This window comes from Cephus cinctus, unplaced genomic scaffold, assembly GCF_000341935.2.
Source record: "Cephus cinctus unplaced genomic scaffold, Ccin1 Ccin1_scaffold0617, whole genome shotgun sequence".
NCBI lineage: Eukaryota > Metazoa > Arthropoda > Insecta > Hymenoptera > Cephidae > Cephus > Cephus cinctus.
In genome coordinates, this window is record NW_014333261.1 from 204,087 (window position 1) to 226,012 (window position 21,926).

General features: G+C 35.9%; 6 protein-coding genes across 13 annotated transcripts; 4 read left to right on the forward strand and 2 right to left on the reverse strand.

The window, feature by feature from the left end:
• The first annotated feature begins 27 nt into the window (after positions 1–27).
• LOC107269184 (pickpocket protein 11) lies at positions 28–2,210 on the forward strand. The gene is made up of 7 exons (XM_015742765.2): positions 28–278; positions 335–526; positions 593–734; positions 791–1,018; positions 1,091–1,318; positions 1,379–1,682; positions 1,760–2,210. The coding sequence occupies exons 1-7, from the start codon at positions 94–96 to the stop codon at positions 1,855–1,857; spliced, it is 1,377 nt and encodes a 458-aa protein (XP_015598251.1). The 5' UTR covers positions 28–93; the 3' UTR covers positions 1,858–2,210.
• LOC107269174 (WD repeat-containing protein 75) lies at positions 2,021–9,822 on the reverse strand. Its single transcript, XM_015742738.1, has 15 exons — positions 9,397–9,822; positions 9,111–9,312; positions 8,873–9,054; positions 8,682–8,801; positions 8,271–8,608; positions 8,007–8,200; positions 7,754–7,938; positions 7,523–7,686; positions 7,259–7,445; positions 7,016–7,194; positions 6,772–6,944; positions 6,499–6,684; positions 3,351–3,463; positions 2,640–3,257; positions 2,021–2,572 (listed from the first exon to the last, which is right to left on the reverse strand). Exons 1-14 carry the CDS (start codon positions 9,522–9,524, stop codon positions 3,068–3,070), a joined length of 2,541 nt encoding a protein of 846 aa, XP_015598224.1. The 5' UTR covers positions 9,525–9,822; the 3' UTR covers positions 2,021–2,572; positions 2,640–3,067.
• On the forward strand, positions 4,540–6,472 carry LOC107269204. Its single transcript, XM_015742799.2, has 2 exons — positions 4,540–4,907; positions 5,912–6,472. Exons 1-2 carry the CDS (start codon positions 4,692–4,694, stop codon positions 6,014–6,016), a joined length of 321 nt encoding a protein of 106 aa, XP_015598285.1. The 5' UTR covers positions 4,540–4,691; the 3' UTR covers positions 6,017–6,472.
• Positions 9,737–11,489, forward strand: LOC107269206 (TP53-regulated inhibitor of apoptosis 1). 2 transcript variants are annotated; one of them, XM_015742800.1, is made up of 3 exons: positions 9,737–10,025; positions 10,196–10,362; positions 10,931–11,489. In XM_015742800.1, exons 2-3 carry the CDS (start codon positions 10,216–10,218, stop codon positions 11,018–11,020), a joined length of 237 nt encoding a protein of 78 aa, XP_015598286.1. In that variant the 5' UTR covers positions 9,737–10,025; positions 10,196–10,215; the 3' UTR covers positions 11,021–11,489. The 2 variants fall into 2 exon arrangements, with proteins under 2 accessions (XP_015598286.1, XP_015598287.1); XM_015742801.2 differs by lacking the exon at positions 10,196–10,362 and adding an exon at positions 10,391–10,535 and having other exon boundaries at positions 9,886–10,025.
• LOC107269176 (FACT complex subunit Ssrp1) lies at positions 11,469–15,275 on the reverse strand. The gene is made up of 14 exons (XM_015742741.2): positions 15,159–15,275; positions 14,769–15,051; positions 14,514–14,699; positions 14,191–14,406; positions 13,934–14,109; positions 13,722–13,857; positions 13,543–13,646; positions 13,340–13,468; positions 12,979–13,270; positions 12,605–12,907; positions 12,337–12,528; positions 11,996–12,232; positions 11,843–11,917; positions 11,469–11,770 (listed from the first exon to the last, which is right to left on the reverse strand). Exons 2-14 carry the CDS (start codon positions 14,817–14,819, stop codon positions 11,642–11,644), a joined length of 2,226 nt encoding a protein of 741 aa, XP_015598227.1. The 5' UTR covers positions 14,820–15,051; positions 15,159–15,275; the 3' UTR covers positions 11,469–11,641.
• LOC107269171 (huntingtin-interacting protein 1) lies at positions 15,226–21,703 on the forward strand. Of its 7 annotated transcripts, none has more exons than XM_015742730.2 (19): positions 15,296–15,701; positions 16,024–16,227; positions 16,436–16,577; positions 16,715–16,778; positions 17,021–17,378; positions 17,454–17,515; positions 17,711–17,985; positions 18,112–18,308; positions 18,388–18,526; positions 18,632–18,719; positions 18,804–18,892; positions 18,965–19,168; positions 19,243–19,423; positions 19,509–19,796; positions 19,866–20,107; positions 20,186–20,338; positions 20,437–20,537; positions 20,635–20,864; positions 20,937–21,703. In XM_015742730.2, exons 3-19 carry the CDS (start codon positions 16,536–16,538, stop codon positions 21,098–21,100), a joined length of 2,877 nt encoding a protein of 958 aa, XP_015598216.1. In that variant the 5' UTR covers positions 15,296–15,701; positions 16,024–16,227; positions 16,436–16,535; the 3' UTR covers positions 21,101–21,703. The 7 variants fall into 7 exon arrangements, with proteins under 7 accessions (XP_015598217.1, XP_015598214.1, XP_015598215.1 ...); XM_025086469.1 differs by having other exon boundaries at positions 16,444–16,577; XM_015742731.1 differs by lacking the exon at positions 16,024–16,227 and having other exon boundaries at positions 15,226–15,701.
• Positions 21,704–21,926: the final 223 nt, after the last annotated feature.

Genomic DNA, 21,926 nt, shown 5'->3' on the forward strand with positions numbered 1-21,926 from the left:
ACGGCGGCAAATATTCAACGTCCAAGGCCTTTTAAACCCTTCTGAATTTCCGATCGAATTTCTGTCTGATGAATCACGCAAATACAATGTCACATGCATATTTTAGTTTACTGCATTATTGTTGGGGTTTTCAAACAGCATTTCAGGAATATTAATGCCACGATGTACGGTACGAAACGGAGAGAAATATCTTGTAAAATACCGCAACAATATTTAGCTAATTCTAGTTTACATGGGACTAGATATCTGGTGGAGGATGATCGACATTGGACTGAGCGGTAATTATGATTTCAAATGTATTTTTTGATATTTATATATTCCGTTTTCTTTTCAGAATCTTTTGGTTCTTTGTCTGTGGATTGTCTTGGTTTGGCTGTGCAGTAATGATCAAGGAGGTTTTTCTCGATTATCGCTATAATTCAGTTGATGTAACGGTTGATACATTGTACTTGGATTGGCAAGTGAAATTTCCAAGTGTTTCAGTATGCCCGGGATTCTTAACTGATGGGCAGAACATAATAGACACGTATAAGAAGTTTTATTAATATTAGAGTATATTCGCCATTTTTAATTAACAAGTATTTTCTTTCAGTTTTATGAATAAAAAATTCAAGACGAAAGGCCAGAAATATAATGCAAAGAGGCTCTTCTCTGATCAGAATTGGGGATTCGTTCGTGGGTCCAAATATTTTGATAATTTAACGGGTGACGACCTGGCTGAACTTAATGAAAAGGTATTGCGTTATTTGTTAAATCTTAAAAAATTAGTAAAAATTCATATATTTAACAGGTCCAGATGAATTGTTCGGATATATTCCGCAGATGCCTCTGGAATGGAGAACGTTTCAATTGCTGCAACCAATTTCATCGAATCAAAACAATGATCGGTACTTGCTTTATACTGAACAATTATCAAGTTGAATCAAATAAAGAAACAACAATGGACTTTATGATGAATAGAACAACAGGCGCAGGAGAACTGGACATAGAATTTAATTCAAAACTCACCCAATACAATGTAAATAATATTTCAATTTATTAGAAAAATTCAAATTTCTAATTAACTATAATTGATTGATTGGATCTTTAGAGTTTCCTTTTAAATAACTACGAGATACCTACGACTACCAATCCAAACGATGGCAACAGTATACAAGGAATGAAAGGAATCAGACACGTTGGGTTCACGCTTCAAGATGTCGAAAATGTAGCTGGCATGGAAAACGTAGCCATACATCAACGGAAGTGCCGTTTCCCATGGGAAAATGAGGATCTAGTATTTTACAAATTGTATAATTACAACGCGTGTATTTCGGAAGTAATTACCTGAACCGGATATGATTTTAAATATTGAGAAACTGATAAATTTTTCCTACAGATCTGGATCAAGCGGATGATTGAATATTGTGGATGCGTTGGTCACTTATTTCCTCATCCGCCCTGGATGAAAGTTTGCAATCATTCTGAGCTAGAGTGTATCAGTAAAGCCAAATCTGCAATTGTTGATAACATATCATTGAAGGGTCAATGTATATCAGACTGCGAAGGAACAATAATTTTTAGCCACGCTAACGATTGGATGGAACCTACGGCTGATAAAAATGCTATAATTTTTCATATGCTTTCTCTACCAAGTATACGTTACAAACGATATTTCACGTGCAGCTTACTTGACGTTGTTGGTAATTGAAACTTTCAATAATAACATGTTGGTATAATGATTTTTTATAAGTATATCAATGAAAAAACGTACTTTCAGTATCCGTTGGAAGTGCAGCAGGACTCTTCATGGGTGCAAGTGTATTGAGCCTTGTGGAAATTCCGTATTGGCTGTTACTGCGAGGTTTCTTTCGTTAATAACATCTTCTATGTTTTCTTCCTTAAGGTTGTATAGGTACAAGCTTTGAAAGGGGTTTAATTATGCTTAAATGTTTTATGCAAAACAACTCAATTCATTACACCATATTAATTTTAACATATATCAATGGGTATGAAGTAGTATGGATCTGACAAAGGATGCTACCGTTTTTAAAAAAACTTTTAATCGGTATCCCTATAACTAAGAGTTTGAGGCTATTTAGGTATACGAAAGTTCGCTGATAATTAAGAATTAAAATTAATATACCTTAATCTTATTAAAATATCTCAATATACATCAAGGCTTTGTTTGGGTTTTACCAGTGCAAACAGATTTCACTGTGTAGACTTCCTACAACACAATAAATTTTGATGATTTTTGATGTTTTGATGCTATTAATGTTATCGCTCTGTACTCGTGTGGATATACTATAGACTTTAGATCGCGTTAACCATCAGATTTAAAATCGTATTCGCACCTGTAATATTAATACTTTTTCAAAATTTAATGCAAGACTCTTAAATTAATCCAAAGGATAAGATTTGTCTTTTCTGTCATTCGATATTATCCACCTGCCCATGACGTCATGCAATTTCTCTATCTCAGCACAGAAAACGAATTTTGTCGTCAAAATGAGAAACGGATTGTACAATGCTATGTTAATATGTTGAAAAAATATTTATCCTCCAATGACATTGAAGTAGCACCACCAACCTGGAAAAAAAAGTCCTGTAGAATTGAGGAGCAGAGGCTGGATCCATTAGTAACCAGTATCCTATACCTTCTAACGATATTACTGGAAGTTGTTGTCTTGAAGCAAATTTTTAGCGACTCGAGTATCTACGCTAAATACGCGTATACAGACGGCACTGATACAGTTTTAAACAAGCTTGTGGATCTATCCGGAACGCTTGATAAGATTCCACGGCCATTTTAAGAAAAATTATATATTTATCTACTGTACATACATAAAGTTCTAGCATAATAACCTTATTACAATGTTATTACAGTGCGACACTGAAATTATCATCCTTGTATTCATTGCCACAAGTCAATAATGAACTAAATAAAAATAAAATGTTTGTTTCTGTCCAGTAGTTGAGTAAAATGAAATTTGTAAGACATAGTATCCCGCAGTTGATACCATTTACCTCAAAAGACGGCATCACCAGTTGTTGCATCATATACAATTTTGTTTGATGCGTAAGTTCAGACATCGCCTTTACTTGGAAGTATCATCGAGAGAAAAGACCAGTCATAATTAATTAATTGTTGAGAAGTCGACGTGTCGTTTTCTTCGTTATTCATAATTCTTGGGGAAGGCTCTCGAACGGTAGGAACGTCATCATCGTCGTCGTCGGTCTCGTTCCCAGAATCAACAGGGACGTCCATGTTTTCACTGTAGGAACAAAAGAACAGCAACGCTCATTAAATATCAGACTGCAATATAACATACAACGAGATACGTAACTTGAAAGAAGGTTATGTTTACCTGGATTTGTTTTCAAGCTGCTTGTTGCTTCCGGCATGTGGTATCAGGGAAAGAATAAATGGTGCACTGAGCATCCTTATTGGCGGTAACGTGTGAGACGATACGCTGAGTAACTGAAACAAAGATTTCACATGTCTTCAAGGTAACGAAATGCATTCTGTTTATCTAATACACGAAGGAAGCAACCCAACGTTCAATTCCAGACAATTCTTGTAATTTTCTAGTTCAGATCTAGGTTGCCTCGTTTATACAGCATCCTACGCGCATCCTGGATTGTACGAGATACCGTTATTTAAGGGATAAATAAAAAGAGGGAAATAGAAATCCATCTAGAAATAACACAGAGATCAACAATCTTAAATAAATTAAACATTAAACTATACCGTCTCACGTGCCTGTGTGATAATTTTTTAAATAACGTCGTTCAGTCATCGGTTCATTATCAGTTTGCTTTAAATAAACCTCCCAAGCACAACACCCGCGAGGGGTTATCAATATCACGAAATAACAAGTTCATCGAGCGTAGCTACCGATTATTACAGTCGGATTATTATAAAATATCTTGCAACATATTTTTTCATAAACAAATATATTCTTTGATTATGACGACAGCTTCTTTTTCCGGGTGGATGTTTCACGAATGCAATCGCGTGTTTTACATTGTAAAGTTTTCCACTAAACAAAACTCTAGCCAGAGCATCGATCCTGGGAGGATTAACAATAACAAACATACGTGTATAAATGGCCTTGCGCAGGAGGATATTCGAGGGATATGAAATTTTAATGGCAATAATAACGAGTTGATTGCCAAGATAACGAGTTAATTATAATTAAGCTAATGACTTAATCATAATAATAATTTCGTACCTACCCCCATCGCAGATACTGTCCTAGGGTTAATAATCGCAATCAATGAGTATCTTTCCAATCGTTAAAAGGTGTAACTGCCCTTAAAAATATCAGTCATGAGAATGATACAGAAGAAAAGATAGTAAACTAGAGGAACGCTCGTCTCAGATAACGGTGATCTTTTTTCCTTGAAGATTCAAAAATAGTAAGTTTGTAAAATTACATATGTAAAATTACAGTGCTCCTGTACACTGGTGAGATCAAGGGTCATTGAAATGGAAGATATAAAGAATTTCGAGTGGATGATACCTTCTATAATTGGGTACAGTATGTACTGTTCATGCGGTATAATATGCAGCATACAGAAGAGGCCTTCTCCAAGTGAATCACGTTCGCCGAAATCATTTCGTAATGCACAAGACATTCTGTAAGCAAGTCCAGCGTAGAAGTACAGTGCCGAGGGGGTGGGAGCTCACAGATCTATATTAAATCATGGGGACGCTTATGAAAGTCAGTTCTACGACGAACGTCGCCTGGTATATTCGACATTCTCCTTCACCCACTCTGACCTCTTCTCCTCGAGTACATTCCTGGTGCACATTTAAAACGGGAATGAAGCTGAGCATTCTGACAGTTACGCTGTACCTGATACTGTCTCTTACGGTCGGTGCCCTGGCCAAGGCAATCCCAGTTGGCAATCCAGAAGCTGTGAGTATTTTTGATATCTTTAAAAATTTTAATTATCAAATTATATTTTGATATAAAAAATTCTTTGCATAACAGAAACCACGTCCTTCTCTTAATTAATTTTGTCTCGCTGTGAGTTTTTGTAATTAATATAAAAAATTATCTTCGATATCGATTCCAGATTAGTTTTAATATTTAAGAATTACGTTTTTACGTCTCGGAATTTTTCAATGGCTGGGAAATGTTTTGATTAGAGTGTTAAATGATGGTAAATAATAAGTGGCGAATGAATAAATGTATAAAATCATCACTTAAAGTGCATGGGCGGTGAATCGCGTGGGAGCACTCTGTTTGTCAGGGCTTTGACTGCACTCGAAGCAGGACGAGACGAGTTAGGAGCAGAATGCATCGGTACCCTCTCACCGGGACAAACTTATACAGGAAAAATTTTCTTCCGCGTCTTCGTCATGGTAGACGACGCAGCTAAGTCTTACGGTTAAGAATGAGCGTTGGTGGCTCTACGTGATAGAGACGAAAGTATAAATGGATGAATGGTCATTGTACGATCCTTGTTAAATCATCTCTTGTATTTGTCGCGTTAACTTTCAATCAAATATTAAACGACCACGGTGAGAATCGTGTCTGACTTTGATACTTTCATTGGTGTATATTCATCAAAGACGCGGATAAGATATAAATGAGAAATAGCAAGACTACGAAACAAGACAAAGACGTTCTTACTGGCATAAGATCTTTTTTTTTGTAATTATATGTGTATACTATAAAGTGCGATAGTGCATATCGAGCGCGTTACTTCTGATTGATTTGTATCCGATTATACAATAGATACCGATAATATTTAAGACAATGATGTCGTCGGTTATTATTAGATCTCTCAGTCGTGTCTAATGTTCCGATTGATAGTAGGACCACAGCTGATTATCAGAGCCATCAGCATCTCTTGTTTTCCATCACCTAATGTCTGAGCCTCTCAAGTCATCTTGAATTGTTGCTTATTGTTACAGGCTATCGAGAGCATGAGGCAGATACCGCAATGGCATTGTCTTAGATATAGGAAATTCGATCTAGTTCGACGCTGTCGGAATTATAGAATCGGAAGGAAGCACTAACATTCATGAAAGAACAGGAAGCTGATTTGGTTGAAATGGGAGTAATGACGAAGAGGCGAAAAAAAGCACTGAAACATTGAAAAAGTACTGATGACCTAATAATGACATTATTTCTTAAGGGATAACTTTAACCATCTCGCCAATTATCCTGGTGCTAATTAGCATCGTTATTTAGCATTAATCATGAAAGATGCAGAAAATGGAGATTATTTATGTTATTGTTTATATACTTAAATATTTTTCTCCTAATTATAGACTCTAATCATTGATGTTAACGTTAATTAATGAAGACTACTCTATACGCGATTTCTAACGTACCTATTACTTAATGAAGTATACCAAAGATATCTTTAGGTTTAATGTCGTAAGAATTAAGTTTAACGATATTCCTTGTATGACGATGATTGTTATTAGATAATAACTGTATTGCCCAATGGGATGAACTGATCACACTGATTACTTGATTATTTATTTCGACTCACCTCATCTGTTACTCCTTTTCCTTGTATACCAAGATATTCGTGTATGACAGGACTTTCCTTTTCCCTGTCGGACACTTTCTTGGATGCTATAAGTGCACTGAAGGCTGTCGCAGAGATATTTCCTCGCAGGGATAAATTATCCAAGGACACATTGGCTTCGGCTTCTGATTCTAGTGTCAGAAGCTCCTGCGAAACATTCAGACAGTTCATCATTAATACGACTTTTGGACGTGGGTGTTATTGTAGTTGTTTTCTCCGAAGTTTCGTGCTGACCTGATTGGAATCTAGGAAGAACAATTGAGACTTTCGCTGCCATTGTTTTAACCAACTATCACATTTCTCTCTCAGATGTGGTACGAAGCTAGAACCTAGGACTGAATTGCCTCTAGGAAGGACGTTTCTTTTTGTGTAGACAGGTTGCGACGATTGCGGCGTAAATACATAAACTAAAAGAATCGTTGTATGATAAAAATTAGCCTATCATTGAATATTTATTTTTGTTTAATTTTATGCTTACGTGTAGCGTCGGCTGTGAACGCTGCCATATAAATGGAATTCGGATCTGAACAAAGAGTCGCAAGTTTTAATGGGACGCTCCATATTACTGAAAGAGTCAAAAGATTCCATACTGCTATGTACTGTGCTGATCCAACAACAACTAAATGGCAGGCATCGTATCTTCCAAACTCTATCCGTCTAACAAATTACAAATGACTAGTGATCATCAAATCTTTGGGATTTTTAAATTAGGACTGCTTACTTGATCGCTGCGGAGTAGCGACTGTGTGTGAGGCTGCACTTTAATTCGTTTGTCTCAGGAATCCAGATAGTTAAGCTTGACCCAAATCCAACACCCAATAGAGAACCATCCATGGAAAAACCTGCATCAGTGGCACTGAAGTCTCTGTATAAACCAACACTGTGACACTGCCAGTGTCTTGTCTTTTCTGAAATACCGTAAAACACATGTACTGATTGAAGTAAAAATACATGAGAAAATAAGAAGACTATAAATATTAATTACTGTATATCGATGAAGATTCTGCTAAAGTCCACAGTTTAAATTTTTTATCCTGACCCGTAGTTACTACTAACGAATTTTCATTGTCGAATGACATTAATGGTTGAAACTGTAGAGCGTTTACTCCATTGTCATGAGGTAATTCAATGGATGTGTTCAGTGTATACCTGAAAGATACTTATTAATAAATTACAACTAACAGTAACTGGAAAGGACTATTGTATCGATACGTACAATTGCTTTTCTAAATCAAATTGCCAAAACTTCAAACGAACTTCGACAGCGGATACTTTGTCATCACGATGCTCGGCAGTGACCATCCAGGTTCCATCGTGATTCAAAGCAATTTTTGTCACTTCTGTATTTACAATGACAGTATTTCTTTCTTGACTCAATAAATTCTGACCAGTTATATTAACCTGAAGCAACGGAAGAATATTCATTCATTTAGTAAATAAAGTTACATTCAATATCATTTGTTACTCACATTATATAGTAAAGTTTTTGTGTGGACATTATAAAACTGTACATGACCTGTCCGACTATTAAGAACAAGACTATTTGTCCTAGGATCAACAGTAAGTCCTGCAGGAAATAAATTTGTATGACATGGTGCTACACCCCATGTAAAGTTTTGTATTACAGCTGAGAGTTTTCGTTGAGGATTTGACACAATTATACCTGTAAAAGATTATTTAGTTACGTATATAATATTCTTTTGATAAATAGGTCAATCGATGATGATGTTTACCATTATCTAATGTAGAAATAGCTACGTATTGATTGTCTGGAGCAATTGTTAAATGTTTGATCGGTGCTGGTAATCGAGGCAGAAATGATTTATGCTGCGGATTGGTAAGAGTCCACTTAACAAGTACACATTCTCCACCACCGGTGTAAAAATGTCCACCGGAAATACTAAAAACGATTTCTGTCACTGGCAACGTATGCCAATGGTAAGTACCCTGGATTGGATTGCTTTGCTGTACATCTTTCCATACCAGAACACGACCACTGAAATCACCCGTTGCTACGTAGTCTTCCTCAGGATGGCCAGCAACACATGTTAACAGTCTTCCTGTCTTATGTCTGTAATAAAAGATATTTAGATGAGCAAGTCATTTTTTTATTTAGAAACCATAGCAATGCTTAGGAAACTCACAGTGTCCCTGTTAGTTTTTTGGCTGGATTCAATATGTGAAGTTTGCGACCTTGGGCAAGAGCTATTAAATTTTGTTTCTGATTACCAATTATATCAACGTAATAATTATCATCCGTTTTTCTGTAATGTATTTACGTTTAGAACATTGTTAATTAAAATAGGTTTACACCATAAATTCAAAATTCACTTACAAGATATTTGTATGCTCTATACGAATTCCAGTCTCCAAATCAAATAAAACAATACGAATCCTATTAAATGCTTTTACCACATAAGTCACAAGCACTTTCTTAACATCAAGATCTTTCTCTGTTTTATAATTCAAAATGTGAAATGTTCGTACTGTAATATCAGCATCAGTAATATTTAATGCCTATAAATAATAAAAATTATAATAAAAATAAGTATATAAGATTAAAATCAACTTACATATCTCTTGATAATAAGACCATTGTAGCAGTTCCAAAAAATAAGTTCCCCAATATCGGAACATCCTATTATTGTACTTAAGCTATGAGAACATGAAGCAATCCCTGCAATTTTTCCTTCTATCGATTCAAATTCGCGTACAAAGTCTCCAGTCTGTGTACTAAATGCGCGAATCACTTGCTTCCATACGACATAAAGAATCCTAGAAAAATAGAGTAATATAAATATTTCATGTATAATTAAAAAAAACTTAAATAGTTCAATAAAACATGATTACAAAACTTACTCTCCGTTGTGAGAAAATAAAGGTCGACGGTCAATAATGCTGCCACCACCAATCCTTTTTACCATTAAATTTAACTCGTCCTTTGACGTATTTTGCCCTTTAGAAGGGTAAGACAATTTTGATCGCATTTTCCACAAAATTGAAAATACAATAATACGGCTGCAAACTTAACACCATAAATAGTAACGGCATAAGTTTTCAAGCTTATAGGTTAGCTTTGATTAGACCATGTGGATGATGCCGACACGTGCACATACATACTACATGCTGTTGCTCCAACTAAATATCACTCAATTGCACTTAATGCTCTATCTTCCTTATATAGACAGTTCATATAATTGATTACTCAATTTAAATAGAATTAATTTAGACAGTTACTGTAAATACTTTAAATTATACTACTTTGCTACTGTCATTACACACTTGATACTAATCAATAACTATGGATCCTATGGACTAACATGTTGAAACTGGAATTCACTTCCAGCTCATTGTGTTAGATGGCTCTTTGACAGAACCGACTCATTTTGATACAATAAAAGTAAATTAATTCATTAATAACATAAAATATACTTAGAAAAATTGTCAAGACAGATTTTGGAGGAAGATCATTAGAAAACTACAAAAAGGTAAGCATTAAAACTTTTAGTTCATTGATTTATGGTGATGACACTGCATGTAACCTTAAGTCATTTGTACTATAAAAGTATTTGATTTTTTAATTATTGAATTATCTTTTATCTTTATACATAGTATTGTTACCTTTTTATATATCGGAGTTCGGTTTGTCTACTTTCAGAAGTGGACCAGTCAGCCTACATGAATAGCATCGGGGAGACATGCAACGAACTCAAGAAACAGTACGACTCTTGCTTTCATGTGTGGTTCTCTGAGAAATTCTTGAAAGGGGATACAAACGACTCCATGTGTGCACCAATGTTCAAAGTGTATCAACAGTGTGTTAAGGTAAAGCATATAATTATTTAAATCACAGGTGCTGTATTATGGAGGCATGTACCGATTTGAAGAACAAATACGATGCTTGCTTTAATAATTGGTTTTCTGAAAGATTTCTCAAGGGTGATCACGATGACTCCATGTGTGCCACTCTATTAAAAGTTTATAAAGATTGTGTTAAGGTGAGCAGGTCAAATGTCATTTTTTTAAAATTACATCACATTTATCATTCTTTTAATAGTAAACCTACCAGAGCGGTCAAATGACCGCTTTTGAGACTTTAATCAAAATTGTTAAATTCCAGGTTTTTATTTTTCTTGAACTTACTGCACGACTATGCTAAATTCTGTATTAATTGCAATCAACTGGGAAAGACTATAATGTTTATTTCAAAAGCGGTCATTTGACAGCCATCAGTAGAAATAGGTATATATAATATGTCTGTAGGTTTAGTGTTAATATCAAATATTTATTGATGCAATGCAAATCTTATGTCAAAGATAGAAAACAAAAAAAAATTAAGAGATATTATGACTTAAAGGAATTTACAGAATTTCCATTTTGTATCTGTTTACAGAAAGCTATGAAGGAACAGCACATAGAGCCCAAGGATATTGAAATAAATCATCTGGGTACGGAAGAAGAGAAAACCCCTCCACGCAGTTGACAGTATAACCATGGGTACTTGTCTAGCTTCTTACGGAGTCTCTGTACCCCATGCTCACCACCTATGCTCCCACTTATAAATTCTGTACAGAGAACTAGTCAGGAGACAAGTACCTGCTTAGCACCAGACCTGAAATACAATTAGCTAGCAAAATGTGTAGATTAGTTTGGACGTACTAGCGCGATATAGAATATTATGTGATAATCACAATGTACGGATATAGCAAACTTTTATAATGACTATTAGATGAGTAATAATGTATTTCACTTGAATTTATGAATGCAACGTTCATTTTTTTCTTTTTCGGTACAAATAGTCTGGCTTTGTGTGCTGATATAAAATATTGCCTCAATTAATAATAATAATAATATACATTACACGAGAAACTATGCAATAAGAAATGTTAACACTATCACTCACGACATGCATCATTGAAGAAAAATAAATATAAATGTTATTCAAGTTTTAATAGAGGGTACATTTTCGTACAGGCGTTAAGTCACTTTGCGTAACAGTTCTCATAGCGACTTCAATGCCCACTGCGAAACTTTGCGAATCTGGATAATACAGAGAAAAGAAAAAAAAAAACTTTATACAATCTCAGAACATTTGATTGCGCACTCAATCGCTCCCTTTGGATTCTGCATCGCTTGATGCTGGCGTGCTGTCACCAGGTTCCTGAAAATCAACGTCACTACCTTCATCATCAGATTCCTTCTTATCCTTCTTGACCTTCTTTCCGTCCTCCTCCTACGGAATCATTATCAGCATTATAAAATTCAATGTAATCAATAAAAAAGATATATTTATCAATGCACATACCGCAGTACGCTTGTTAGCCTTCTTTTTTCTTTTGTCCTCTGCGCTATCGGCATCCGAGCCCATCTTCTTAGACTTCTAAAATTAAAAATTAAATAGAATTTTGAGTCATGAAGCGTGATCTTTTACAAAGTACAAAAAGGAAAACTATAATACCTCATCGTCGCTGCTACTGCTGTCATCATCTTGAATGAACTCCTTACTCTTGAATGAGGTTCCGGTCATTGCTTTGTTAGGGGAGTCCTTTTCTTTTTTGGTTTCCTTCTTTTTCTTATCCACTTTCTCTACTTTTTCAACCTTTTCTTTTTTATCCTTAGATTTTAGTGAGTTTTCGTACTCCTTCATGGCTACTGCGTATTCCTCCTTAGCCTTTGCTGCTTTCTTTTCCCACTCCTAAGGGAAAATTCATATACCACATTCGATGTAATAAATAAAATTATTGTAAGTTGTAAACAAAATGATTTATGCAATAAGATTTTTTAAATTAATTTACTTACAGATTTATCCTTAAGCTCTCGCCAAATCTCGCCTGCCTTTTTGGCGATATCAGTTACCGAAATTCCAGGATTATCTGTCTTGATCTGTTCGCGTGTGTTGTTTAGCCACAACATGAACGCAGTTGCAGGTCTCTTGGGTTTGTTCTCATCTCTTTCCTTTTTCGGTTTACGTTGTTTTCTTGGTTTCTCAGACTGTGAATTATACAGAACTGTAGAAACTATTCACAGTCCATTTAATTGATGTTAATATAATAAGAAAATTACTTACCACAGTCTTAGCAGATTTGTGTTTCTTCTCTTTTTTTTCCTTCTTCTCTTTCTTTTCTTTCTTTTTGCTGCTTGCAGATGCATCTGAATCGTCCTCGCTATCCGAAGTCTTCGGATCACTTTCATACTCCTCAGCCACGTCACTCTCGACCTGATTCGGATTAAAATCCTCATCTGTAGACTCCTCGGAGTCCTGGTTGTCGTCATCACGTTCCTGAGCTTCTGCTTTGACTCGTGCCAGATAAGCATCAGGCTCATCCTCCTGATCGCTGTCACCAAAGTCGTTGTCGTAAGTAAGCTTGTCCTGTAATTAAATTGACATATTTATGTTTATATCGTTCTAAAAACTCCTGAAATTTAATTATATCAACTTACGGTCTTTCCACGATTCTTGACTCTCAGCTTCTTTGATGTGATAAAATCAAATAGCTTTCCATATTCCTCCTTTTCAATACTGCTAAATGTATGCACTACACCACTGGTCAACTCAATCTCAAAATCAAAAGATCTGGTAGATCCACCACCTCGAGCAAAGTTTACTGACAGAATTTCATCAAAACGTATGTGAATTGGTGGCTTGTGAACATAAATGAAGCCACGTTCAAGTGGATACAGGTAGCCAGCTGCAGCCTTGAAAGAACATCCAACTGCTGGTGTTCCAGAATGCCTGTGAGGTCGAAAAAGATGTATATATTTACAAAAGAATTTCTTACTCTTTAAGTAAATTATGACTTACCCTAAAAAGCCACCAGGGCCTGTGAGCTTTCTGTTGATAATGACTTTCATGACTTTACCGAGGACTTCATAAGTCGGTCCAGACAGCTCCTTTGATAATTTATCATCATACTTTTCTTTCAGTTCTTTCCTAAAAGCAATAGGCAGTTTATATCATATCTGAAGAAAAACGTATGTAGGCGATTCTATTTATACGAGACTAACTCAGAAAAGGGAAGTTCAATTGAAGTTTCTTCTTCTTGGTTGAATAATAATACCAAATAATGGTATCGAGTCTGACCCTGTTTGATGGGTGGATCGAGACTGACCTGAAATGAGAAATATTAAATAAAATCAATCCACAATGGAACAAAGTTTTATCAAGTGAATTAATTGAAACTTACCACAAAGAACATTTGTCTGCTGTCTTTATGTGGTAGGAGAAATAGTCTCAAGACAGTGGACATTGGAATCTTATAATCAAACGTTTTACCATGAAGTTGAAAGAATGATTGAAATATTTTAATATCGTATCGACCGCTATAAAGAAAGAATAAGAAAGATATTATTACTGTAATAAAAATTGTTGATTCAATCATTTTCCTATTTTAATTACCGAGGCGTGAGGCACTGAATTTCTCTGAAGATTGCAATTGCATCTCCACTGACACTAATAACAGAGGCTTTCTCCATAACTTGTTGATGGAAAGCCTCAACAGGATCCTGGTCTGCGCTATCACTAACTGGAATGTGAAATCTCATTTCCATGAGACTAACTGGAGCATCATCATTCTAAAATTATATAAATATTAGATGTATAATGTCAGGAAACATCTGTATCATTATCCTACAATATTCAGCATCACAGTATACCTGATGAAATTCCAACGTAACTTCATTCTTTCCTGTGTTACATTGAGATACATCATATAGAGGGATTTCGAAAGCTGTGTGATGGCCTACATCAAAGCTTAAGACAGATCCATTGAACTTAGCAGTTCCCCAATTCCAACCCTTTAAACTTAGTTCCTTCTCAAGCATGTCTTTCTTATAATTTACACTGAAGAATTTAGCTATTTTTTCTTGGTCCTAAATATAAAAACAACAATTAAAAATCACACTTGATACATGATATTCTGTATTAAATTAAATCACTATTCCACTGCAACGAGTAGCGATTAGATCTCAATACCCACTCCTTCCTTGAAGCCACGAAATCTGTGCAATGTTCCATTTTTCAAAAATATTCTCAGTCCCCAAGTTCCAACAAACTTTTGATAATTGACCATTTCCATATCAGCTGCAGATATCTGCTCGACTTTCCCCGTTTTCTGATTTTTAAATATAAGATTCTGATCAGTGAGTTTGAGTCTCCCAGGCGTCTGTAAAGAAATGCAAAAAGTAATACATTTAAACGTAAATAAAATAGCCCAAAGAAAGTATATACGAACCATAGCGCCTTTAACCTCAGCCGTTACATCCGGATATTCCAGAAAGTCCATTGTGCCTTAAATATCTCAAATGATCTTAAGAGAAACACTAAATTAAAGAAGAATATAAAAACTTTCGTATCACACTCCAATCAATCAACACGTCAGTGTTTCATTCCCAAGAAATATGCCGGTAAATTCCTTGTGCGTCGAATACGCAACAACGTGAACAAGTGCGCCAGTACGCGGCTTTCAAAACGCGAATCCCAGATCATAAACAGATGAAATTTAAGAGATGCTGATGCTGTAAGAAAAAAAATGATCAGCGCTATCTGCCGATCTAATAATCGTACTAAAGTCATTACAGACCGCACTGCCCTCTGATAAATGAATTATGAAACTATTACTTGCCAGTTGGATTATCACACTGTCTCACACTCGTGCACAAGTATAAAAAACGTGCAGTAGAGACATGTAGGCAAGGGAAATTATGCCTTAAGCCGGATTTCCGTGGTTGAAGTCTACGCTATTGCATTTATTATTCGAAATTCCCGAGCGGGGAATCGTTGCGTTAATTGACATTCCCGGGAAAGGTGTGTCGTTACTCAGTTATTAATGTAATAACTCCGATCCGTAGAAAGTCACTCGCTCTAGTTGCTCCCCCGCTATTACGTACTTCTACATAATACTTGAATAAACTGTCACATAACAACTCTCGCTGTTGGCTCTACTGCTCGATCTAACTGCAAAGTTATCTTTACGCACGATTCGGCGGCTGTGTATGTGGGTGGGACTACTGATTATTTTCGTCCTCTTTACAAAGTATGCTTGTCATTTCCGACGTGTTTAACAAAATTTAAAAGTCGTTCCAATTACAGTGTTAATTTCGAAACCTTTTTTCCCGTGGAACTATTGCTATTGTCTCTTACTATTTCAACCGGGCGTTTGCGTACGGTAAGTATATGTAACGCAGTTTTTTTAATCTCCAGAAAACTCCTTTTGGAGCTCTTGTGAATCATTCAGTAATACGAATATACAAGCTCGTATTCAATCGTACTACTCATTCTCTTATCGTCATGATATACATAAAAAGTTCATTGATTAATACTAATGTCCAATGCATTAGTGTTTTTGAATGAGCTCCATTCATTTTATTCTCAGAGCTTTATACGTTATATGATAGTGTAAATGTGCTATATGACGTTTCATACTAGATGTGTAGGAAGAACTAGTGCGAGTTATTTAGTAGTTTTTTTCCTCTGTTGTAATTCAATAGCATTCATGGACGTACGTGCAACCGTTCACATATTCCTAACGACTTGTTGGAACAAGAATAATATTTGTCCTGGGAAAAAATCATAGTGTGCTACTATTGCTTGTGTGATATTTTACGGAGATGGCCTCACTGTCTCTGCCCCGTGTATTGCAGCAGAGAAAAACCAGCCTTGATTTGGAACGTGAACACTTTGAGAAGTTCCAGGTATACTCATTGGGAATTTTCCATATGCACGTCACTTTCTTTTCAATCGCTTTGTTTGTGAAGTCTTTCAGTACCAAGATAATACACACTGTCATTTAGCATATCAATGAAGTAGTGTAAATTAATTTTTTAGTTGCCTCAGTTATTCCTTGGTACTGAAATGTTTTATTTTTGTGATTTCCTAATACCTTTCTCTTATACGATACAGCTTTACAGATAGTGCATGCAGGAGACATTTCACTAGAAGAATAAACTCTAACGTATTCCAAATAATTCTTTGTATTACAATCGTTTACACTCTGCTAACAATGCCACCTGTACTACTTGTCGACAAGCAGCTTCAACAGCTGGTGAGTAACAAACTATTAACGCTTTCACGCTTACTGCTAATAAAAGTTACCTAACGGCACAAATTTCTAATAACGATGTTCTAATCTTCCATATCTTCTTTTGTGGACATGTGTTCAGTGCTTACTTTAATTTCCAGGGCATAAGCATTAGGAAAGCAGTAAATCCTACAGAGGAACCTGTTAAAGAAAAACATGTGCGCAGTATCCTTTACTATAGAACATCAGATTGTATGAACAAACAGATGTCTCATCAATGAACAGATGTTTTCATTATTATATTCTTTTTGCTTCTCTAATGGATCTACGATCTCTAAAGTTGATTGCTATACGCATTTATATAATATCAACAAAATTTTATAATCTTAGGGATAATTAGTCATCTTTTAAATATATATAGCGAACGAATCCTTAACTTTCAAGCTGATTACCTTAACAATAAACAGGTACAATTATCGGCACATTTCAAGAAAAAAGCGGAGCAACCTTTTGGATGTTCGTGTTGCGCCAGCCATTGGAAGAAAATCGTATAGTAGCATGGAAATTCTGTCATGTTTTACACAAGGTTCTTCGCGAAGGCCATCCCCGAGTAATTCCCGATTCTCAAAGACATCGCGGTAGACTGGAGGACTTGGGGAAATTATGGCAGCATCTACGAGAGGGATATGGTCGCCTGATACAGCTCTATGTGCGATTGCTCATTACCAAATTAGATTTTCACAAACGCAATCCTCGCTTACCTGGGAACTTGCAAGCCACACCAGAGGAACTTGAAGCTATTGGAGAAAATGATATTAATGTGTAGTAAGCATTAAACCAAAATAGTCTATACCTGCATAATCCTTTTCAAATAATATACACACTCTTTTCTATATACAGCTTTCAGATGTCCGTAGAGATGTTTGATTATATGGATGATATCTTAAATTTACAACGAGCAGGTACAATTCTGATATATTGTTTCAAAATATAAATTCAATGCGTATTGTTCAGATGAAGTTTATATGAATACATGTTCAAGATAGTACCTATTGACCTTTTCGTATTCTATGTATTTATAGATACATTATATGCGAATGGGTCAATTTTTAATTATAAGCACACGATGCTTCATCTATATCTTTGGAAACTTTCAGTTTTTGGCTCTTTGGGTATGTCTCGTTCAAACTCGATGACCTCCTGTGGACAATGCCGGCTTGCACCGTTAATACCATGCATTCAGGATGCTTCCCAACTGTACGATTACTGTGTCAAAATTCTTTTCAAGCTTCACGGTGCTCTACCCGCCGATACCCTCGCAGGCCATCGTGATCGATTCTCCAAACAATTTCAGGAATTGAAAAGCTTCTACAACACGATCACGCATATGCAATATTTTAAAAGTCTGATAACTATTCCATCGTTACCTGAGGTAAGATTCAAATTTGTCATGACTCACAATTATATCGCATTAATTCAATTTTCTCTATCATCAATAAATGCTTCGAACAAGATAATTATCATTTTGTTTAACAATCTGCATAAAATGACCTTCCAGAAACCGCCAAACTTTTTGATACAAGCTGAATTGCGAACTTATGTTACTCCCGTTGTGGTTTTACCGCCAGAGGAACCAATGGATAACGAAGCTGCAGTTGATAGTCTTATTGACACTTCGGATATTATTTCACTACCTGGTGATCAATTAGATTCTGCCAGAAATGGTTCAATTTCTCCTGATGTATTGGCAGAGAGGTAACATGCAATTGCATAATGGGACTGAATCGTTATCTGAATGATAGAAACATTAGGTGAATGAATATTTTGCTTACAGAGACAGTTTGATTGAACATTTGCACCAGGAAAATGGCAGGCAGCGTGAGGAATTACATCACTTGCTTACCGATCATCAAAAAATTGTTGAGCAGCTTCGTAATCGTATTTTGGAACTCGAAGCTGCACTTACGAACAAGGTAAGCATTTATACAGGACACACTTTACTAAATTGTATTACAATCGTGTGATAATATTTTGGTTTTGCGAATGATATTGTATTGAATAAATGTCGACTGCTTTAGGGAAGTGAAATCGTACATGAAAAACAGCTGAATCAAGAGCTGCTGAAGCATAAAACCGAGTTATTGGGGAAATTCCATGAGATTCAAGGTTACTATAACTTTAAATCCACTAACCAAGTATAATTTTTATCAAATCATATTGTATATTCAAATGATTTTTCTATCGTTGCAGGAAAAAATAAAACCGTGGAAGAGAAGTTTCAAAAGCTTAAAGAAGTTTATTCGAAGCTACGCGAAGAACATATAAATCTGATTAGAAAGGTCAGTAAAATTATTATAAACCAGTGCCAATTTATTACTAGAATATATAAATAATTAACTTTCACATGAAAGAAAGCAGATGTGGATAAACAATTGGGCGGAATGAAAATTGTCCAAGAGCAATCAGAAAGACGTACCCAGGAAGCCGAGCAACGTCTCCAGGAACTGGTTCAAGGTCAAGCGACGGTAGAGCAAGAAGCTCAACGTGTAGCACAAGCACGTGCGGATTTGGATGACGTCAGGAAGCAATATGATGCAGCTAAAACTGAAAATTTGGTTGGTACAATCGTACATACAATCACACTGGACAAAGATGAATAAACAATTCTATACGGATATTTGATTTACAGGCGCTGATTGCAAAAATCGATTTTATAGTATCCGAAAAGGCAGTAGTAGAAGGTGATTTGCATGATTTACTTGCACAAAAAGAAGAGTTGGATACAAGAATAGAAGAGTTACGTGTCGAATCCGAAAGATCAAGAAATCAATTGAAAACTGATACAGAAGCGGCTCTCTACGAATTACTGCGTACGTAATATCCATAGTAAATTTAATTAAAAAAAAAAAATAAATGTATAATAATTTAATACAAAACCTAAATATTGTTTCTTAGTAAATTGCATCTCCGAGGCCGAGAGTATTTTACAAAATGCAATACACGCCATCGACAATCCTGCGATATCTGCTGTCACGTGTACTCCAGATTATTTACGTAGCCAAGTCGAACCCACTGTTCAAGCCTTAGAATTCTTGGATACCACATATGCAAATTACGTCACTGATACCACTCAAAGGGGACCACTGATTCGCAGTATCATTCACGCAGCGTATATTCTTGGCGTCTACTTGATACATGCTAAATCTACATCGAATGCATCTACAGATATCGCGCTTGGTGACAGTGAGTAATAAATAAGACGACCTACAGTTGTCCTTAGAAGAATCTACTACCCGCGATTATGTAATTCAGGACTGGCAGACGAATGCAAGCAGGCTGGTTCCCAGGGATTAATGTTGTTGAGCTACATCAAAGAGAAATCACAAAGTGCTCACGATCAGCTTGTGATCGTAAAAGATCACATTACAAAGATCACATCCCTAGCAGATTCCTTGTCCAATACACAGGGAAATGCAGAAGTAATCGGCGACCTGGTTGAGAATGAACTTTTGAGTATGGATAAAGCCATAGAAGAGGCAGCCAATAGAATACAGGCATGTTAAAAATGGAAAATAGTATAATCAAGAAACTGTACGACAGGATCATTTGATTAACGATTGATTCTCCTTTAGGAAATGTTGACTAAATCCCGAGCTGCGGATTCCGGACTGAAATTAGAGGTGAACGGTAAAATTTTGGATTCTTGTACGGATCTGATGAAATGCATACGGATTCTCGTGAAAAAATCTCGACTGTTACAGTCTGAGATTGTGGCCCAAGGAAAGGTAACGTTAGGATCGTAACCGTAACTGGGTTTAGTGACTGTAAGTTTATTAATTTTTATCTCTTCCTTTTTCTCTCTCATATCTGATTGACCGATCAGGGCACAGTCTCCGCTACGGAATTTTACAAGAGAAACCACCAATGGTCCGAAGGCTTAATATCTGCTGCGAAGGCGATAGCAATGGGAGCAAACTTTTTATTGTGAGTAGATAAAATATTTGCCCGTACGTTCACGCACGTAGACAATTTACTTGGAGCAAATTGACATATACCGTTTGTATACTGTTGGTATTAATAGAGAGGCAGCCGACAAAGTAGTATCAGGAAATGGCAAGTTCGAGCAACTTGTCGTCGCATCACAAGGAATTGCAGCATCCACTGCACAATTGGTAGTTGCCAGTCGGGTCAAGGCTGAGAGAAATAGCAATAATTTGGCTGCACTTTCCGAAGCTTCCAGAGAAGTTACGCAGGCGACGGGTAGCGTTGTTGCCACTGCTAAGAGTTGTAGTCAACTTGTTGAGGATAACGGTAAATGGATCATTGCCCCTCGTGGACGAGAATAATTACAGATTTACTTATTTCTTTTATTTATATTCACAGAGGACTTGGATATGTCTGGGCTTAGTTTGCACCAAGCAAAGAGATTGGAAATGGAAGCCCAAGTTCGTGTATTGGAACTTGAGCAAGCATTAGAAACTGAACGATTACGTTTATCAGCGTTGCGTCGTCGTCATTATCAGATGGCTGATGAGAGCCAAGGTTAAGTAATTAGATAAATAATATAACGACAGTAGTCTAGCAACGATTTACAAGAAAAATGATACTGGCAAATTAATGAAACTACTATATAATATTTAGTATTTAGTTTGCTTTTATGTATATGCCCTCTATCAGGGACAAAACGTTTTTAATATTTACAGAGATATACATCAATTCTCTCTACTTTCTTGCTCTCATGCATGCTTTAAAGAAATGCAAGACATTTTTAACGAACGACGTTCTCAGACCTGTAGATACACAAAGTGGGTCAATTCGCATGAACGTGTGGCAAAGTCACAAAATCAAAACTATATAATGCATGAAAGACCGCGCGTGTCGTTAAGCGAGTTTGTTAAATTGTCAAAAAAAGAATGAAGTAGAAAATGTAGGGTTCTTGGATAAAGAAAGGAAAAAGAAATGAATGTAATATCCGATGTCTTCTTACCTTGAGATTCGTCATGACGAGACGTGCGGTGCTATTCGCGGAATCGTTTTAATTAAGATAAATCATTATATTGTTAAGCAATTTGTAACGTGTAAAACGAGACTTATTTTATATACTGATACATGTAATATTTATTCATTATAATTACGTCGTTCAGCTTGAATGTCGAAACCTCATTTTTTCCAAAGTATTCAGATTTTTATCATTCAATTGTACAAGTTGTTATTAAAATTTACTATAATGGACAGAAGTTGTACTATCGTTCCTTTTCTTTAACGCTTTTGTATCTCCTCTCGTTATTACCTGTTCGACAATAATCTTCATTTTTCTGCGGACGGTTGATAAGATCAATGGTACTCCGGTGAGATTCTTTGAATTGCACTTGC

Coding starts and splice junctions, on each gene's coding strand:
- LOC107269171 (XM_015742728.2), top strand. CDS start 15,529: ATGTGGGTGGGACTACTGATTATTTTCGTCCTCTTTACAAA. Junction 17,379..17,453: donor GAAAATGATATTAATGTGTA/GTAAGCATTAAA, acceptor TTCTATATACAG/CTTTCAGATGTCCGTAGAGA. Junction 19,424..19,508: donor GGCTCTCTACGAATTACTGC/GTACGTAATATC, acceptor ATTGTTTCTTAG/TAAATTGCATCTCCGAGGCC.
- LOC107269206 (XM_015742800.1), top strand. CDS start 10,216: ATGAATAGCATCGGGGAGACATGCAACGAACTCAAGAAACAGTACGAC. Junction 10,363..10,930: donor TGTATCAACAGTGTGTTAAG/GTAAAGCATATA, acceptor ATCTGTTTACAG/AAAGCTATGAAGGAACAGCA.
- LOC107269174 (XM_015742738.1), bottom strand. CDS start 9,524: ATGCGATCAAAATTGTCTTACCCTTCTAAAGGGCAAAATACGTCAAAG. Junction 9,313..9,396: donor TTATTTTCTCACAACGGAGA/GTAAGTTTTGTA, acceptor CTATTTTTCTAG/GATTCTTTATGTCGTATGGA. Junction 8,802..8,872: donor ATAGAGCATACAAATATCTT/GTAAGTGAATTT, acceptor AATACATTACAG/AAAAACGGATGATAATTATT.
- LOC107269204 (XM_015742799.2), top strand. CDS start 4,692: ATGGGGACGCTTATGAAAGTCAGTTCTACGACGAACGTCGCCTGGTAT. Junction 4,908..5,911: donor CAGTTGGCAATCCAGAAGCT/GTGAGTATTTTT, acceptor TTATTGTTACAG/GCTATCGAGAGCATGAGGCA.
- LOC107269184 (XM_015742765.2), top strand. CDS start 94: ATGCATATTTTAGTTTACTGCATTATTGTTGGGGTTTTCAAACAGCAT. Junction 527..592: donor GGGCAGAACATAATAGACAC/GTATAAGAAGTT, acceptor ATTTTCTTTCAG/TTTTATGAATAAAAAATTCA. Junction 1,683..1,759: donor CAGCTTACTTGACGTTGTTG/GTAATTGAAACT, acceptor ACGTACTTTCAG/TATCCGTTGGAAGTGCAGCA.
- LOC107269176 (XM_015742741.2), bottom strand. CDS start 14,819: ATGGACTTTCTGGAATATCCGGATGTAACGGCTGAGGTTAAAGGCGCT. Junction 14,407..14,513: donor TTCGTGGCTTCAAGGAAGGA/GTGGGTATTGAG, acceptor TTTTATATTTAG/GACCAAGAAAAAATAGCTAA. Junction 13,858..13,933: donor ATTCAGTGCCTCACGCCTCG/GTAATTAAAATA, acceptor CTTTCTTTATAG/CGGTCGATACGATATTAAAA.